Genomic DNA, 19274 nt, shown 5'->3' with positions numbered 1-19274 from the left:
CCAGTTGGAACGCTTGCCAGCAAATGGAACTCTTAAGATTCACAGTAGATCACTGTAATGGACAACAGTTTGTTTGCATTACATTTGCATTGCAAATTAATTCCATGCACACATTGCCAAACGTCTTTATTAAAAAAGACACAAAATTAAAACGTTTATACAGTATATGCAATGTATCCTTTCCCACAGATTCAATAAAAAGAATAAAAGAGCACAGCATGGCCTTTGGGTAAAAAAGAATATAAATCAATGTTTACTTCCTATTGGATAAGCTGTTGTCTATGTATTAAGAAGCTACTCAAACGGCTAACACAAGTCATCATTGTATAAAATATCCAACGTCAATCATTCAGGTTATAAAGCACAAAGTAATTACAATTAGGGGCTGTTGTCTAAGTTCAGTGCTCACGTGCTTTGGATACTATAGGCAGCTTTCACTTTGCTCCTTCTGAAGCAAAGTAAAGGTCTGGTGATCAGTCCTTGGTTGCATCAGCATAGAGCAGGAATCCAGAAAACGTGCTGTCGTCCTCACTGCTGGAATAAACACCGTTCCAGTCCCGCAGAGTTTCCAGCCATACCTGGTCACCAGATGACAGACGGAGCACAGCCATGTTGGAGGCCTGGTCGATATCTTGGCCGTAGAGTGAGTCCCGAGTTTTCAGTTTCCGAATGCCGTTCACGACCAGGGCTGCGCGCAGGGGTCGATTACGCACAGTGATGTAGTAGGAGAACACGTACACACCCCCGTGAGTGCAGTTGAACTTACTGATGTGGGAGTCCCAGTGACCCTCTTCATTATAAATGACTTTGTCAAATTTGATAGGCAGGCCTGGCGGTGGAAATGATCGGCTTGGAAAAAGACCTATGCTGAAAGCTGAACGTTTCTGAATGGCAGGTTCACCTGTAAGGCCCTTAAGTCCCCTGATACCCCGTGCTCCCTTCAGGCCTCGTGCGCCTTTCATCCCTGCCATCCCCCTTTGCCCCGGCAGTCCTTGAGGTCCCGGAGGACCAGGCTCTCCATGTTTGCCAGGGGGTCCTTGTTCTCCGTTTGACCCTTTGGTCCCAGGAAGCCCGTTTATGCCGTTCAGACCTGGTATGCCCATGTCTCCTTTTGGCCCTGGAGGCCCTGCCTCACCCATACTCCCTTTCTGCCCTTTTTCTCCAAATGGACAGTCACCTTTGTCCCCCTTGATGCCAGGGGGGCCACTCAGTCCGGGGGATCCAGGTTTACCCACCTCCCCCTTAGTTCCATTCCAGCCAGGCTCTCCCTGTTCACCTGGGTCTCCTTTTATCCCAGGTGAACCTATATCTCCTTTGAGGCCCTTTTCACCTAAACACATTACAATAAAGTAGAATTCAGACATTCATTGTTTAACTCATTGAAATGCAATGGTAGGGATTTTTTAAAGGTTTAGAAATTATTGTTTGTTGCACTTTTTAATTAAAGGGATAGTTCACCCAAAAATGAAATTCTGTCATAATTAGCTTACCCTCATTTCATTCAAACCTGTATCACTTTCTTTCTTTCACAGAACACAAAAGGAGATATTTTGAAGAATGTTGCTTACTGCCCCTCATTCTCTTGCATTGGTTTTGTGTTATACATTATAGATGAACGCCCCCGTTAAACACCTTTATGTGCTGTTCGGTTATCAACTTTCTTCAAAATATCTTCTTTTGTGTTCTGGGGAAGTAAGTCATACAGGTTTGCAATAACATAGTGGTGGGTAAATGATGACAGTGGGTATTCTCATCACTTTGAGTCTATCAAATAACATGGATATCATTTTTATTTTAATGTACATACTGTACCTTTCTCTCCTTGTTTCCCTGTGACGCCAGGAATCCCAGGCAGTCCACTAACACCAGGATCACCGTTATCTCCTAAAACATTTGAAACATTACTTTTTTAACATTTGAAAAACTGTTTTGTAATGACCCCAATATAAAACTGAACTAATGTCATAATTGTAATGTCTGATCCCATACAACTTTGACAGATTTAATCAACTGTGGATAAGAAGGAATGCAGAAAGTTTCTGTTGCTTTGAGGGAAAAAACACGTTTAAACTTAAGCACACTTCGAATTGAGCACATTCAATTTCACCTCTGTTAATGCTTTTTTAGGTCTACTTTTTCTCTAGTTGCCAAAGTCCAGGATTTTATCATGCAGTGTTCCCATTATTTACTTAAGCCGTCACGTGGTATTGTCAAAAATGGAATTTGGACGTTGGAGCTTGAAATAATGGAGCTTGGCCCATGAACAAAGTGTAATTAGTTTTGCTTCGTCGGAGTAGATATTTGTTCTCACGAGCACACGAATCCTGCACACTATTGAGATGTGGTGGCTTGTTCAGGTTTAAACGAAAGAATAAATTGTTTCTTCAGAATCGAGAGAAGAGTTATAAAACATTCTGACACTCACCTTTTGAGGAACTTCAGAGAACAAGCATGACCAGTTTTTAATTTCTTACTAATTGCAGGTTTTGCAAACTTGTATGAGCATGCGGCATTCTAGGAGTGGTTTCGTTTTTTATCAAAGTATGATAATGTTTTTGTATTTGGGATGGATATGATTCTTTGAAGAAGAGATTCTTTGAATAAAGTTAGCATCTGCGCTATATCACGAGAAGTTTGGCCTCAAAGAAACATAACATGTTTTCATTTCTGTACTGTATTGAGGAGACCAGTGATGTGAAAGAACAGATATAGGATATATAAAACATTATAAATTGAATGTATTGACATTTTTCTGCCATATACCATACTGACCTGTTTCTCCACGTGGACCAGGAGCTCCGGTGAGTCCATCTTGACCTGGAAATCCAATAGGTCCGATCTCTCCCCTCTGACCTGGAATGCCTGCATAAAGATAAATTTAATTTAATAGCCTAATATAGCATTTGTAGTTAGTTTTTTAAATATTCCTTACCTGGAGACCCCTTTTCTCCCACTGGTCCAGGAGGTCCTCTCTCTGGTGGACAACACTCACAGAAATTAAAAAAGCACTCATTGTAATCCAACGTGTAGTTCCCAGGACCCACCCCAGGAGGAACCATGGCCTCAGTGTGATAGTCAGCCGAATATGCATCATTCGCAAAGGTGGTACTGTCAGTGGGAGATATAGAGTACACATCCATCAACGAGTCTGTGGTTTCTTCTGTGATGCCACTGATAGTGGGGCTGACCGTGGTGGTGATCTGCAGTGTCCCAACGTGAGCGGGAGGTTGCGGAGGGTCCCCTCCATCCCCAGGAGGAGGCTTTTTTGTGGACTTCAGTCGTGGCCACTGAGTGGTTTTGGGTATCGATGCTTGAGTTCCTGTTTTTACCACCAGCAAAGTCATCATCAGGATGAGCAGGTGGAAAATACTGGGCATTGTAGCTGCACGCAAACAGCAGCCAAAAATGCTGACGGACGTAGGTGACAGAAGAAAGCATGAGACTAGATTTTCACACAAAGGTCAGTCCAAAGATGCTGCAATGCTTCTGTGTTTTAAGATGCTGATTACTGGACCAAACTAGAACAGTACATCCCAAAGTCTATGATATTCTGATTCCTAAATTTGGCTCTGAACACTCATTAATTGTACAATAGTGGCCAAAAGGTATTTGAACAATATGTTAAGCCATCTAACTCTAACCTTTTAAGATTAATACAAATCCCTAAACTTAAGCGTGACCAATAGTTATAGAGACACTTCTACTTATCAAACACAACTAATTAAAATGTCCTTCCTTGTGATAAATAAGGTATTTTAGCAAACATAAACACAGAATCAAATATAAAGGCAAATTACCCCAAATACTTACCTACTGACGTTCAGTCTTGTGTGGCGCCTCTCCTCAACCTTATCTGAGAGAAACCTGTGTCCAGATCGGTAGCTTTTAAGAAATTGTTCCTCTCCGTTCCCCTCAATCCAGCCAATCCAAGTCTTTTGTGATGAATGGGCAGGTGAGGTACACTTGGCATGGGCCTGAGGACTTGATACCCGAGAAGAAGCTAATGTGGTGCCTTTAGAAAGTAACATATCAATCCGTCTCATTCTCATGCATCTGTATCTGGAGTTTTATCAATGAGACGGTCAATTAGTCATGAAGGAAAACATAGTTGCACTCACACTGTTCATAGATTTTGTTAGTAATAATTATAAATAGGACCATGTTTGTTACTTTCTTTTCTAAACTGTAGAAGTATATAATTAAACATTTTCATATAAGTGCCATTTTCTTGGAACACATGAGGTGATATTTTGAATAATGTTAGCAATTTTCAGTTTTGGGGCAACATTGACTGCCATAGTAAAAATTGCAATTGTAGTCAAATTCTTCATATTATCTAATTTTGTGTTTAACAGAACCATAAATTACAATTATTTTTTTCTACTGTGGTAGTGGATGACGTCCCAGAATTACTAACATTTTTCCAAAATTTATTTTTGGGTTCAACTGAACAAAGTTATTTATACAGGTTTGGAACAACTTGAGGGTGAGTAAAGGGGCACAGAAGGCTCATGTTTGGGTGAACTATCCCTTTATTATTTGTTCAATAAGAAAATCATACATAACTGTACAGAATAGATACAAATTCAAAATGGTGTCTCCATAATCATAAAGAAAACTTTATAGAGAAGGTTTAGTAAGTCATGATTTTCCCAAACATCAAAGAGTATCACAGACTTTAAGGGGTTTCTTACATGCCTTCAAACCTTCAATCAAATGCTTGAACCTGACCAGAAGCTCTGTTTTTCACAGTCTACTTCCTACTAGTTTGAATGTACAACATTTGAACGTTGGGTCAGAAACGCCTCCAGAAATGTAGCCGAATTCTGTGTAACTGGTCCATTTTGGCTGAAGCTTAAAGGGAGGCAAACATATCAAAGCAAATTAGACGTTGGCCCGTGAAACAAAGTCATGGCAGGAAATCCAGCACTAGTGACTTTTAGATCTCAGGAGGTTACAGAGAAACGATATTCATCTCAGGTTTATATGATGTCTCCCAGTGGTCTATAATTTGTAACCTGACAATGAAACCTTTAAATAATACACCTATAGCGTTTGCCATGTCAGTGCGGTATGATAGCGTTGCCTTGGTGGTGTGCTTATGACCAAGAAATGACATTTGAGCAAAATCAACTTCTCCAACAATGTAATTCTGGGTGATTTTTTACATTTTATAGACCAAGTAAAAAACAAGTCCAAACGAGAAACAGCTCACGGGTTTGGTCAAACCTTTAACCCTATCAATAAATTATAATAAAAGTAATGCAAGCAACGCTAAAATTAAACAGAAAAATATAGCTGCTACATGTGTAATATGTTTTTGCAGCCATTAGCTATCCACTTACAGTCTCCATTAGACCAGCCTGCCAGTGTTTCCGTGTACACAAGTGCAGCACTTGGGAATACAGGATGAGAGTGTTGGGGAGATGAAGATGCGAGTTGATACTTGAGCCTCTGATTCTCACCCTGTCTCTGCCCTACAGAGCCCATACTGTATGCAGTAGCTTCAAAAAGCTCAGATGCCTCGCGCTAAATGATATGTTCTTATTGCCAGGTAGCCAAAATAAATTCTCTACACTACACTAAGCTTCCAGTACCAGAATACCATGAAAATCAATCTTACTGGACTTACAGTATGTGATTAAATCAATATGATGTACATCCATGCGTTCATGCATGCCTATAGCTTTAAGAAGGGCCAACAGTAATGCAATCGCTCGAAAAGTTTGCATTGATTTTTTAAATCAGAAATTATGTTTATCACTGGCCTACCTAACAGAATACTTCATGATATTTCTATCTTTACAGAAACTAGTGAAGTATTAAAACCATAAGTCGACTGTACGCTATACATGTTCATGTATTCTGCTTCATTTGATTCTTCTGTTTTTTTTTTTTTGTTTAGTTCATAAATACATTTGTTAAGTAGGCTACTTTACATACAGTGTTTTCGACAAAAAAGCACAGGATGTTATGGAAGCTTGTTCTACAATGGTCACAAAATCTTAATTAATTGCCACTAACTAAGTGTGCATGGGAGAAGTGCAGGCTAATGCATTAAAACGATACTTTTAAGAAGCCGTTCTGTATTTAAAAGGGAAATTGCATGTTGTCAAACTCATTTATTAATTTGATACAGTGAAAACGCTTCCTATTTGTATGTAATATATGGGATTTTGTAACGTTCATTTAAGTATAACACGTTTATTGACAACATATTTCAATCATACAAACAAAAAATGATCGTTTAGTCGTTTATTAAACGTGTCGTTTCATATTATCTCAATGGCGAACCTGTTTTCTTTTAGACGACAGCAACGTCATGACGTCATGGCCTCTCAAAAACTGATTGAGACGCTGTGAAGTTGCAGTATCGCTTTAAAACACTTTAGTTCGTAGAAATGCCATAATTCGCACGTTATTAAAACTGACAACCAACGTCTTGCGTTTGCTTGCGTGCGTTGTTGTTTTGTTTGTTTGCGTGCGATCATCCGGCGTCGGTCTTTAAATGCGTGGGGTGCGCGCATCGCTCAGTCACGCAGTATGCGGAGGAAGTCAGCGGGCAGCATGTGTATCGTCGAATATAAAGCGCTATAGCGCGATATAAACCTATCCGTGTTAACGACTATTACAGTCCGTGTTCGAGTTACTGCCTATGTAACGCTAGGGACCCGAAACCAGTGACTATCTGAACAGATGGCTTTATTGGGGGCAACGGCGTCGCTGTCGTTGGGGGTAATGGGATCTCTACGGTTCTATGCAGCCTGTCGGTAGGACACGGGAGCGAGACTGCAGCTGTAAGCCCACTGCGACCTCTTACCATTTGCGTGTAATTTAACGACCGGCGATTCGAGGTGCACCGTCGGTCGTTTGCGTTGTTTTGTTCGTTTGTTGGCGGGTGTGATCGTGCAGATGGGCTTTAAAATCCGTCTCGTGAAGTAATTCGAAGCCTATCCTTCAGTCCCACGGTGCAGTCTTGAGCGTGTGATGATAGGAGACACAATGACGCTTTTGTCTCTTTTGGGTCGCATCATGCGTTATTTCTTACTCAGGCCAGAGACCTTGTTTCTGTTATGTATAAGCTTGGCCCTTTGGAGTTACTTTTTCCACACGGACGAGGTGAAAACCATCGTCAAGTCCAGCCGGGATGCTGTGAAGATGGTGAAGGGGAAGGTTGCGGAGATGATGATGAACGACCGGCTCGGGGGTCTGGACGTCCTGGACGGAGAGTTCTCCAAGACGTGGGAGTTCAAGAACAACAATGTGGCGGTGTATTCGATACAGGGACGGCGAGATCACATGGAGGATCGCTTTGAGGTCCTTACCGATCTGGTGAACAGGAGCCACCCTTCAATCTTTGCGATTTTCGACGGCCACGGTGGGGAGGTAAGAAACTGGGGTGCTGATGGGAGCAGGCATTACAGATTGCCTTAAAGATATGATGCCATATAAAAACACAAAAGGTAATTCTGTTAGGGATATTATTGCTGCTCTTTTCCGTTATAATGAATCGTAGCTCTATCTATTATTAATATATTATATTATATACACTGTCTCTGTATGTCAGTATCAGCCATGCATAAACATCACAAAATACTTACGTTTCACTTTGCATCCAAATAATATTAACTTATTGTCGTTTAATTTTTTAAAATTCAAATCAGGGACATGTGTGCAGTCAAACCAAGCTTGTTTTATTTCATATGTCTAACTTTTATTCTGCAGTGTTTTCTTCAATGGAGTCAATTGATATTCCTGTGATACTTGTCTGTTGCATTCAGTCAGTTACCCTTCCCCCAGACATTGCAGACATCTGCTCCAACGTCCTATTTCCCAGCCTCGATGGGCTTAAGACAGATGTTCTTTTTATTTATTTTCATTGTGCAGTAAAGCAGAGAAACTGATTGCCTTATATATATATATATATATATATATATATATATATATACATATATATATATATATATATACTGTTAAGTAATGATTCAAAGGGATCCTGTTGCCCATGGAAAACTGTAAAATTGTAATTATTATACATGACTACCACCAACAAATTGTTTTTTGCTTGTCCATAAGATAATATTTGGACTGTGTAAAATCTGTTTATAAGGGATATTTGTTCATACTTAATACAAGCTTTTGCTCTTTGGTCCCTGTAAATGCTTTTTAATCTACACTATCTGTTCCCATAAATGTTACCTGACCTTAACTTCTGACATTATACATTTTAGCTGTAAATAGATTCTTGTCATACTGATTGCAGAACAAGCTTATCATTTGAAGTTAGTAGCAAAGTCTAGGAAGAGTCATATTTAATAATTTATTGTAAATCTACTTTTTCAACATTATTTTTTTTAAATGTTATGACTTTTGTTAAACGGGACTGAAATTCTGAATATTTGGCCTGGGTTCTGCATGTTTAATTTACAACTAGTCATTCTTATATTAAGGGTGCTGTTGTTGCTTTAAACTATAGGCCCCTGGCCTACTTTTACTCGTTCCATGTAAGGGTCTATAAAAGGACATGCTTCATTAAATTTTCTTTTAAATAAAGTTTATTTTAGGAGAAATAAAGCGAGACTTTCCAGCATTCATTTATATTAGGAGAAATAAAGAGAGACTTTCCAGCTTTCATTTATATTAGGAGAAATAGAGACTTTCCAGCATTCATTTATATAATCCGTTTTAAGAGTTTTGTAGGCAGCCAGCGGATACCTAGCAGTAGACTGATGATCATTATGTTGGCTGTGATTCTCAAAGGGTTATCAAAGTCAGATTGCGTAACATTTGCTTGTATAATCATAGACAGATGCTCATCAGTTCTGATTTAATATCTCAGTAGTACAGATGAAGTCTGTTAAAAAAACCTCTTTTAAATGGATCGTTCACCCAACAATGAAAATTCTGTCATTATTTACACACCCTCTTGTCATTTCAAACCTGTATGACTTAATTTTCTCAGCAGAACTCAAAAGAAGATATTTGAAAAAAATACTGGTATCCGTATAAATCGCGGTACCCATTCACTTGCGTTGCTTTTGTGTTCATACAATAAAATGGGTAGCGCCACTGTCGGGTTACCAACATACAAAATATCTTTTGTGTTCTGCAGAAGAAAGTCATACGGGTTTGAAATGACAAGGGGGCGAGTAAATGGTGTCAGAATTTTCATTTTTGTGCGAACTATCCCCTTGTGTTGCATAATTTTTTGCCCTATGGTATCTACTAATGATGTGAGCTCGAACTAACAATGACTAACACGTTCAGCCTAATCAGCTTTTCTCTTTTTTACCATTCCCTGGCGGTGTCCCTGTTGTTATAATCTAGAATTGGGGCTGGTAAATTGGTCTTTTAATTGGTGAGAGCGGGTGGTATGACAAATTGTGTCTATTGTGTTAGATTATACATGATGTGTGAATGTTGGTCTGCTGTGATTTAAATATGTTTGCAGTATGGTAATAAAAGGGCTTGAATTGTGCCAATATAAAAGCTTAATATTCATCAAAGTAGATCAATTCTTTTTAGGCTACAGAATATGCTCAAAGTGTGTTCAGATCATGTGAGATGGAGATGTCTTAAGTTAGCCTTGTTAAGCCCTTGAATAATCAAAATGCAGGTGCGTATCAGCAATAAAACGCTGATTGTGTTGGTTTGGGACTGAAGTATAATGAATGCTCGACTGTGTGCGTGTCTGTGCGTTTGAGGATGTGTCTTGAGGTCATTTTAGGTCACACCACCTCATTGTCCTAGTTTCTGAGACACAATAATGAACAGACTTAAATAATATAGATTGCGATCTCTGTACAGACATTTTATTTCATGGAAAACAGCTCTGGATAACAATCTCTAACGCTAACCTTGGGGTCCTCTTCATAGCAACTCTGTGCTATTTACGGTTTTATAATCGGCGCCATGTGCAAAGTGACCCTCAGCTACATCTGCTTATTCTGTAAGTGTTCCGCATAGGCAGCACTTCTATGTAAATAATGCATAGGATTCCTCAGAAGGCAGTGTCTCTTTAGAAAAGTAGTCACTCTGGTTTGCTCAGAAAGTGGCTGAGATAGCGACTGCAGCACTGTTCTTTTGGCAGACTGGTCTTATGTTTGCTTCTCTGGTTTCATCATTGTATTTATAGCGTGGCATTGCTTAGTCACTGGCGAAGGCTTAATGTTGGAGATATGCGAAGCTCAGGGGCCAAAAGGAATCCAGACCATTGTGAGTGATGATGGGGAATGAAATAACGTCGGGTGCTTAATGCGTTGTGATGATCTGGCAGGACTTGGAAAGGACACTCAGTCTCTAGAGACGTGTGGCCCTTTATCTGTTTTCTGCTACAAACTCTATCTGCCAAGAGCTCTAAGGCTTCTTTTAAGGTGGAAACTGATATGATGAAATTGTTTAAATCTTATTTCTCATTTATATGTGCTGGTATGTTGTACCGGCTTAAAGGGATACTTCACACAAAAATGAAAAATTCAGTCATCATTTACTTGTCCTCAAATTGTTCCAAATCTGTATATTTTGTATCCGTATATAACACAAATTTTACAAACTGTCATTTCCGGGACATAATTGATTACCATAGAAGGGAAAAATAATTGTACCTTTTTTTGTTCTGTTGAACACAATCATGTAATTAATTTCATGACATAAATTTCATTTTCGGGTGGAGTATCCTTTTCAATAAATCCTGATAGGAAAAAAAAAGTATTTCAATAGAACTACATAGTCTACTACAATAATAAAATTTTTTAATTAAATGTGAATTTCCCTTGAGAATAATGTAAACCCTTTATATTTCATTTATTTTCATTTTGGAGAGAAATGGATGGTCTCAGATACTTTTCTGTTTTGGTATATTCATAGTGAGGTTCCTAAAACTTGACCAACTGTACGAATAAATAAAACTAGTACTAAAATTTGTGCCAGATGTCCACAATTTATAGCCCTCTGTGCTTATCTGGCTCCTTTTCCTTGTTTTTAATGCCATCTGAATTATTCATGGGCCTGAATGTTTCAGCAAGGCAGCAGAATTACAATTTGAAGTCACAAGTCCCTCAGTGAGAAATGGGTCTCATTCGCTAATAATTGCGTAGATTGTTCGTATTTATACAACACGTGCGTACGCACATGAATTTGTTCTTAACCTCGTTCTAATGTTAGTGAATTTGGAGTATTCTAAATGACCAGCCGTTTGCATAAAAAACACCCAGTCCATCTCGATATTAGGGCTTTCCACCTAACCTTTCCTTTACCATCTGTCACCACCTAAGTCAAAGGGCGAGAAAGAAAGAGACTGGTGATATTTGCGTACGTGTGCTTTCAACTGTTCCTATCTTTTCTCTTATATATTTCTGTATGAAAGTTTTTGTGAATCATGATTTGTTCGTGAAAACATTAGTATGCAGGTTTCACGCACAGATTTGTGCGTAAGCATTCTTAGTGAATGAGACCCAATGTCTCCCAGGACAAATGTCTTTAAATGTGAGGTCAACAAATTACGGCACCAGTCTCAAATTTCCTGCTGTCTTTATGCAGGCAGCTGCTGATTATGTCAAGGCCCACCTGCCCGAGTCTTTGAAACAGCATCTGCAGGCTTACGAGCGGGAAAAGAAAGACAGTCCGCTTTCCTATCCTTCCGTCTTAGAGCAGCGCATATTGGCTGTGGACAAAGATATGGTGGAGAAGTTTTCAGCCTCTCATGATGAAGCAGGTAAGAAGGCTTCGCTGTGCATGTGGTGGTGTGTGTCAGGTTCTGAACTTGGCACACAAAATGCTGATTTATTGTCCTTTGTATCCAGGCACGACGTGTTTGATAGCTTTGTTGTCAGACCGAGAACTGACCGTGGCAAACGTGGGAGACTCTCGTGGCGTTCTCTGCGACAAGGATGGCAATGCCGTGGCCCTGTCCCATGACCACAAGCCTTACCAGCTGAAAGAGCGCAAGAGGATAAAGAGAGCAGGTGCGCTTACATCATATGCACATTTACTTATATTTTTAGAAGTATGAATACTTTGTGATACCGTGCTCGCATTCTTCAGGTGGCTTTATCAGTTTCAACGGTTCTTGGCGGGTGCAGGGCATCCTTGCCATGTCACGTTCACTGGGCGACTACCCTCTGAAGAACCTGAATGTGGTCATCCCGGACCCCGACATCTTGACCTTTGACCTGGACAAACTACAGCCAGAGTTCATGATCCTGGCCTCTGATGGCCTTTGGGATGCGTTTAGCAACGAGGAAGCTGTTCGTTTTGTCCGGGAGCGCTTGGATGAGCCACACTTTGGTGCCAAGAGCATTGTGCTGCAATCATTCTACCGCGGCTGCCCTGACAACATCACAGTCATGGTGGTGAAGTTTAAGAACAACTCTGGGAGCAAATCGGGAAAGTGATTTGACTGAACCAATACATGGCCTTGGTTGTCTTTTCAATTATGCTTATCTGCAGAAGCTAAACTGTAATATAAGAGGTTAAATCTCGCAATTGTGGTGTACATACATGTGCATGTGCAAACATGCATTACCAGATTTTTTGTGTGCCAAATGGACACTCTTTAAATTAACTTTTTTTTTAATTTTGCCTCACACTGTAAAGATAACGTATCCTGACCTTCCTTGCACAGAGCAATATTATTTTAAATTGAACAGTAATTGGCTTAACTGACACAAGGACCATTATTGCCTTGAACAAGCACTTTTGACATTTTTTTTCAGGATAAAGGCATAAATATACATTGGTTTTGTTTTTCTTGTTTTTGTAATGAAAGCTGATGTACAGTCTCCATCTCTCGATTTTGCATAATCCACTCATGATTCAAATGGATCTATGCCCGTTTACAATGGTGCTGATCATATATTTCTTAAAGGTTGGTGTAAATTTGGGTTAGGTTAACGTTGTTACAATTTGTTCAAGAGTTCTTCTTGATACATAATACATCCATATCAAATACATAAATGAGCTCAAAATTTCAAGTTTTCTCGTCTTTTTAGACCACTATTTTGCTTGATCTATGTATAAAAAAAGTGGTCTGACCAAGATAGTGCACTCTGTAATTATTTCGTGACCATGTTAAGTGGTACATACAGTAGTTTTCTTCGTAACCCCTAGTCACAAAAAAGATCAACAGTTCCAATCCACACTAAGATTCAAATTCTTGCACTGTGTGAAATGTAAATGGGATTTTGAAGCGCTAAATAAACCTAACAAATCAAGCTGAAATTATTTGTCTTTCTCTGATTTATTAAGACCATTTTGCAAGACGCAAATAACACACTGTAATTTTCACATAATAAAGAATTAAATGTTTTTTCAACATTTCGATTTGGTTCCAAATGTTCTGTTCTAAAGGTTGTGTACTTAAAGAAAACGGGAACATGCATCTTTGGATCTGGATCAGTGCCATTTACATCTTCCAAAATGGTCTACTTTTTGTAAAATGGATTTACATGTTGTTATTTTCATAGGGTCCTTATATGGAAGACATTTGAACGTTTACAATAGCCTGTATTTTCTGATCAACTGTATGAAGCTTTATTTCATATTTCATTTGTATTTATTTGGCTTAATTGAGTTATTGACAGTTAAATTTAAAATTAAGGAAACTGATATAAACAAATTAAAAACACATTCAAATGACTGGTGAAATGCTCCAATGCAATACAAACATGTCAGATTTTAGTATAGTAAATATTTGTCTTCAACCTTATCTCGTGGTATCTTGCCTGGTTTCACAGACAAGGCTAAAGACTAGTTCCATACTAAAATGAATGTTTGACCTGTCTTAACTGAAAATATAATAACTTTCCATGATATATCTTAAAAAATGTCAGTGCCATTGTTTAGTCTCAATGTGCAAACCCGTGATGTTTTTAAGGCATATTTATAAAAGTGCCCAAATATCTTAATTCTCCTAGCTTTCCTGTGGCTCAGTGGTTAGAGCATGGTGCTAGCAACACTGGGTCATGGTTATAGATCCCAGGGGATTGCACAAAGTCAGAAACAAATGTGCAATGCAATGCAAGTCGTTTTGGATAAAAGCGTCTGCCAAATGCACAAATGTAATGTAATTTAACAAAGGTCTTGTCCCGGCTTAAGCTAAGCCTTGTCTGTGAAACCGGGCCTTGGTGTCTTCATACATTAATATTCTGTTTTTATTTCTATTTTTTAACATTTCTACTGGTTGCATTAATAAACATTATCATCTTTTGGCTTTGTGCCCTTGCCAACAACTAGCCAGACTGCTACAGATCATCTTCGTCCAGCGAAGCACATCAGACTAGTTTAAGATGGCCTTATAAGGATGCTACTTACTTGGTCTATTGTGTTAAATCGTAATGAGCTTATAGTTCAAGAGAAGTCGGTTCTAAACAATTAAAAAAACGATGTGACACGTAGATGTTTGCATTCCTTCTGGGTGACTCGAGGCACTGCTCGGAATGCGTATCCGAGCGCTAGGAACACAACACTCACGCCGCAGCGCTAAATTTGAACCATGCAGCTTTGCTATGACGTGCTGCGGGATGCTGAGAAGTCCAATGACCGAAAGATATGCAGTCCATCGTGACAACCGGGGCCAGGTGTAAAGCCCAAGAATAGACCCTGCATTGTAGAGTTCATATCAAAGCCCCATCTGACTCTTTCCCGCTGTTTCTCCCTACACACTCTTACTGGAATTAACAGCCTCTTGCAAACTGGGGGCGTGAACCTATAGATCAGTAGCTGTATAAGTGTGATTTTTCATCATGTCGCACAGAAACGTTTCGCGCTTAATACGAGTCTGGGGTTTATTACGCACCGATTGAAGATATGGGCCAGTGTAGATCAATGACATTCGAGCAAGTTCACGAAGAATTTTACGAGATCACGTCACGTACGACTATAAAGTTGACGGAGAATCGGAAGCGTGCGAAATCGCGCCCGGAGATCTCACAGAATGAAACTAGAGCGGAGACGCCGTCGGAGAGACGCGGGTGTTGTAGTCATGATGACTGCTCTGGACTGGTATTTGTGGCGGATCCAACTGGCGGGGTGTGGATAGATAAAACCCTGGAAAGACAAAGATAAGATCGCTGTTGGTGGATATTACTGGCTCGCTATTGTTGGAGGAAGTTTTGTTTCTTCCTGAAATCCATCCCGAGTATGTGAAGGTGATGATCGTGTGATCATCGTGGGCATTAATGCAGTCTTGAATGTATCTGGAGGGAAGGCTCGGGATGTTTGTCTATTATGGCACGATAATGCACGGGAGAAACTTGTCAGTTTGCTGAAATCATTTCAGTGAAATGGAAGTTCTATAATTTCTTTCTTTCTTTCTTTCTTTCTTTCTTTCTTTCTTTGAAAGAAGCTGATGAATGTAATGGAAATGGTGAGGCCATTCTTGATCATAGTATTTTTCATCTATTTAATATGGTTTAGTCTCAGGGTGACAACAGTTTTTATTGGGACCGAGTTCTTTTTTTCACTTACATTTTCTTTCAAGTTATGGAAAGTCATGGATGTGATGTACACTAATTTCAAGAGCGCAGATTTTAAAAGCTGTACTGTCTGGGTAATCTGAATGAATGGTATATGAAATATCACATACTGTGACATTTGTTTGAAAATTCCATAAAGTTATGAAGTTTAAATTGTTGAAAAAATATATTTAATGCACGTTTTAAAGACTTCCTAGCATATCGTTTGGGAGGTGTCCTGTCCTTTGACCCCACAGTCACAACTCTATACAGATAAGCCAGATATAATACATTACCGAGTAACAATGAAAACATCCTAGGTAAACTCACATTTGCTGTAAAGTCGGCGACCAGAATTTGTTTTTGTGAACATTCATAATGGGCCACACGGGATCCAGGCACAAACCCGATGCACGTATTCTCCTCCTAGGCCTCGACGGAGCTGGCAAATCGTATCTGCTTTACAAACTTAAATACAACGAAGACTTCCACACAGTTCCTACAGTGGGATTCAACGTAGAAATGATTGACGCGAAGAAAAACAGAGAAAAAATTGCCTTGACCGTGTGGGATGTTGGTGGACAGATTAAGATGCGAGCGCACTGGAGGAATTTTTATCAAGACACAGCTGGAATCGTGTTTGTCGTGGACTCGTCTGATGTCAAGCGATTGGACGAGGCCAAAAGAGTGTTGGAACAAACCTTAAAGAGCGACCACCTCAGGGGACTGCCTGTGGTAGTTCTTGCCAACAAGCAGGAAATTGAAGGAGCTGCGACAGTAATGGAGATCACAGAGCAGTTTAATTTGAGAAAGAGTTGTAGTGACCGAGCCTGGTTCATTCAGCCTTGTTCGGCATTGACTGGAGCAGGTCTGGTGGATGGCTTTAGAAGAATGGCACACCTGGTGAAAATTACACCAGAGGACAACATCAAAGAGACTGTGAAACAAATACGACGAAATCTGTAATGTTAATGAAAAAGTAGAGCATATTCCTTCAACAATGTTTGTTACACCACCAATAGAAGTTTATGGATATATCGTCAAACTGAACTAAAAGTTGGATTGTGCACAATGTGAAACTGGAACCATATAAGGTGCTAAATTATATATACTGTATTGTTAAAATAGCTTGATTTTAATTTATATTGCAATTTGTACAATTAAGTTGTATTTTTCTGTGAAAAACGCTTGACCAGAAACATGTTATAAAAGAGTTTATTTTTTTTCATTTATTTCACATTTTGATTACTTTATAAAGGACCCACTGCCCTCGTCGGAGCTTAGATCTGAAGCATTAAGGAAGAGGACATCTTCAAACAGAATAAAGCTTTCAGTATTTTTTGCAACTTCAAGCTCATTTGTCACAGGACTCATCTCAGTCGAACTCAAGAGTTCAGGTCCCTCAGTTACCGATGCGGATTCTGCAGATGGGCTGAACTGAAGCGAACCTGTTGACTGGGAGGATTTATCTTTCTCTGAGAACACAAACAGAGGACCTAAAGTGGCAACTTTATACCAGTCTGAAGAAAAAGAGAACAGAGTTAACAATGTGCAATTTACCCAAGTTTTCATTTTACAAGTGCATTAAATTGACATTCATATTGTGCCAACCTTTGTTTGAGTCGGTTCCTCTCTTTGATAGACCACCATAGGTAAATTGCCTTGACTGTATAAGAGCTTTAATAGGTTCTAGCGACTGACCCGGCCGTACATGAATGAAGTCAGCAGGCCCCGGTTTTAGGGCCGGATTAACAGGAGGTGCAAGTGTGATGCGGAAAGGCTGGATAGGTTCATTATTTGCGGAGTCTCGTCTGGATGGCTCACAGCTGTTACACACCTGATCATTTCCATCCACAGACTGCCACCTGCAGGGTTTACAGTTCTTAAGCTCTAGCTAGTCATACAAAATATTTAAAGGTTTGCCATTACCTGTTATCAATAAAAGAACATGCACGGTTCCGAGAGCTCACAGAATAAGCAGCAGGGATGGCCTTAAGGTAACATGTTATGTATACCTGGTGTATACAGTAAAAACCTTAAGTCTGAGAGCAATTGGTTACTTGAAAAATGTCTATATAGTTTAAGCAATGCTCACCAAGTTGCTTGCCACCTTGTTAAATCGGAAGGCATCCAATAGTAGGTTTAATTTGTTCCCTTCATTCCGCTGCAAGAACTTTGAGTGAGATGATGAATGCATACTGTCTGAAAGACATCTGAAAACAGTCTACATGCTTAGGGTTTCTACAACTAAATTTAAGGGTACAAACAGTAACAGAACACTGCCAAGTAAAGAAATAGAATTCACATGTCAGGGCATATAGACATTTTAACAGAATTGATGCATAATGTTAGTCTCATAACATGATACAGAATTATTTAATACTCCAATATGGAATGTAAACTGGTCAAGCAAATATAGTACTGCATCAAGATTCAAAACTCACCCATTAAACTCAATGAAGGAATACTGGAGCTCACTTGTTTTCACATAAGGAGTCGTTGTTGCCACACACTGGTCAACAAATAGAAGCAAGGGCAAGTGATTGGCCAAGGTGACTGATGCTTGAAGATGTATCGCATCACCAAGGAAATAAATATTTGAGCCTCTCTCGTGCTGCCAGTCATCTTAAACATACAAATACAAGAGTTAGTAATGAAAGAAACATCAAATCTAGTCTGTCACCATACTGGTTTAGAAATTGTTCTGCTGCGAGAATACTGTGGGCTTTAATTTGAAGCCTCCATGCTCCCGCTTAAGACCATCACAACCTACCACTCATCAGCCGGAGGCTGAAATCCAGATAATCTACAGCCGAAACAGTTGAAGCAAATGGAATCCAAGTGGGTGCTACTGCAGCGCTGTCAACATTATACCGCCTTCAGAGGATTGAAACAAGAATGGTGAGGCGTAGGCTAAGGTTAACAAACAAAAAAAACCTCAACTTGCCAGCCTACCTTTGGTATTGGCATTGAACAGGTATGACTGCGCCATTCTGGTGAAGTACACCATCGGGAGATGGCAGAGGAGAGTACACAAGGACATTTGAATATACCAGAGAATCCTTTGTTACCTGGGATAGGAAGGTTGCCATATTCAGTAATGTTGAGAATACAACATTTATTCAACTCAAATATAACAAGTCAACAACTTACAGACAGTTTGGTCCCACAATCTCGAAAATGAGCAAAAATGGCAAATTCGTATTCGCCATGCTGGACAGCTACACATGATGCTCCAGACACTTTGTTCATCATAGAGTCTGGTCCCAGCCACAGCTCCTCGGCATACACGGGAAAGCCAACCGCAAATAGATCTGCATGCATGATGATATCCATTGATTCCTCGTGGCAACGCACGTAAATATTTTTTGGACGTCCCTGAGGAACGGGGTCACTTATTGGGGGGATCGCTTTCTGAAATTGACCTCCCATTAGCTGCTGGCTCGCTGAAGACCCTCTTTGCTGTAATGTACGAGGGTTCATGCGAGGATGACATTCAGCTATTACAGTTACTGTCAGAAGGACTGTAACACATAACTGTGATCTCCAGCTGAGCCACATCTGTCCTGCTAAATATGATTACAAATAAGAATCCGAGTATGCTATTAAACACAGAAAGTAACAACGCCGTTTTAAGCAGTATTAATGAAAACGCCGCTTACTTTACATATTACTTCCTATTAAGGCCAGAAACACAAACACCTGATGTCTATTTTCAACTCGTTTGCTTTTAATGTAAGGCACCTGTGTAACGCACATGACATTTCAATATGTGACAAGCTATACTTTGTCAATTACGTTGTACATTCTTATTCATACAGG

The 19274-nt window shown here is 39.6% G+C and overlaps 4 protein-coding genes across 4 annotated transcripts; 2 read left to right on the top strand and 2 right to left on the bottom strand.

The window, feature by feature from the left end:
* Nucleotides 1–86: 86 nt before the first annotated feature.
* Nucleotides 87–3377, bottom strand: otol1a (otolin 1a; the record flags this gene model as incomplete). Its single annotated transcript, XM_079451934.1, has 4 exons — nucleotides 87–1330; nucleotides 1813–1884; nucleotides 2773–2862; nucleotides 2933–3377. 4 exons carry the CDS (start codon nucleotides 3375–3377, stop codon nucleotides 474–476), a joined length of 1464 nt encoding a protein of 487 aa, XP_079308060.1. The 3' UTR covers nucleotides 87–473.
* Nucleotides 3378–6305: 2928 nt separating this feature from the next.
* ppm1la (protein phosphatase, Mg2+/Mn2+ dependent, 1La) lies at nucleotides 6306–13608 on the top strand. Its single transcript, XM_079453825.1, has 4 exons — nucleotides 6306–7386; nucleotides 11539–11713; nucleotides 11802–11963; nucleotides 12043–13608. The coding sequence occupies exons 1-4, from the start codon at nucleotides 6988–6990 to the stop codon at nucleotides 12390–12392; spliced, it is 1086 nt and encodes a 361-aa protein (XP_079309951.1). The 5' UTR covers nucleotides 6306–6987; the 3' UTR covers nucleotides 12393–13608.
* A 2222-nt stretch (nucleotides 13609–15830) lies between these two features.
* On the top strand, nucleotides 15831–16418 carry arl14 (ADP-ribosylation factor-like 14; the record flags this gene model as incomplete). The annotated part of the gene is made up of 1 exon (XM_079453062.1): nucleotides 15831–16418. One exon carries the CDS (start codon nucleotides 15831–15833, stop codon nucleotides 16416–16418), a length of 588 nt encoding a protein of 195 aa, XP_079309188.1.
* Nucleotides 16419–16499: 81 nt separating this feature from the next.
* On the bottom strand, nucleotides 16500–19189 carry zp3b (zona pellucida glycoprotein 3b). The gene is made up of 9 exons (XM_079453061.1): nucleotides 19115–19189; nucleotides 18606–19021; nucleotides 18408–18523; nucleotides 18226–18329; nucleotides 17897–18077; nucleotides 17548–17665; nucleotides 17382–17467; nucleotides 17064–17317; nucleotides 16500–16972 (listed from the first exon to the last, which is right to left on the bottom strand). The coding sequence occupies exons 2-9, from the start codon at nucleotides 19011–19013 to the stop codon at nucleotides 16698–16700; spliced, it is 1542 nt and encodes a 513-aa protein (XP_079309187.1). The 5' UTR covers nucleotides 19014–19021; nucleotides 19115–19189; the 3' UTR covers nucleotides 16500–16697.
* Between the last annotated feature and the right edge of the window lie 85 nt (nucleotides 19190–19274).

Source organism: Barbatula barbatula (genome assembly GCF_947034865.1).
Source record: "Barbatula barbatula genome assembly, chromosome: 3".
In the NCBI taxonomy this organism is placed as follows: Eukaryota; Metazoa; Chordata; class Actinopteri; order Cypriniformes; family Nemacheilidae; genus Barbatula; species Barbatula barbatula.
This window is presented reverse-complemented; position numbering and strand designations above follow the sequence as displayed.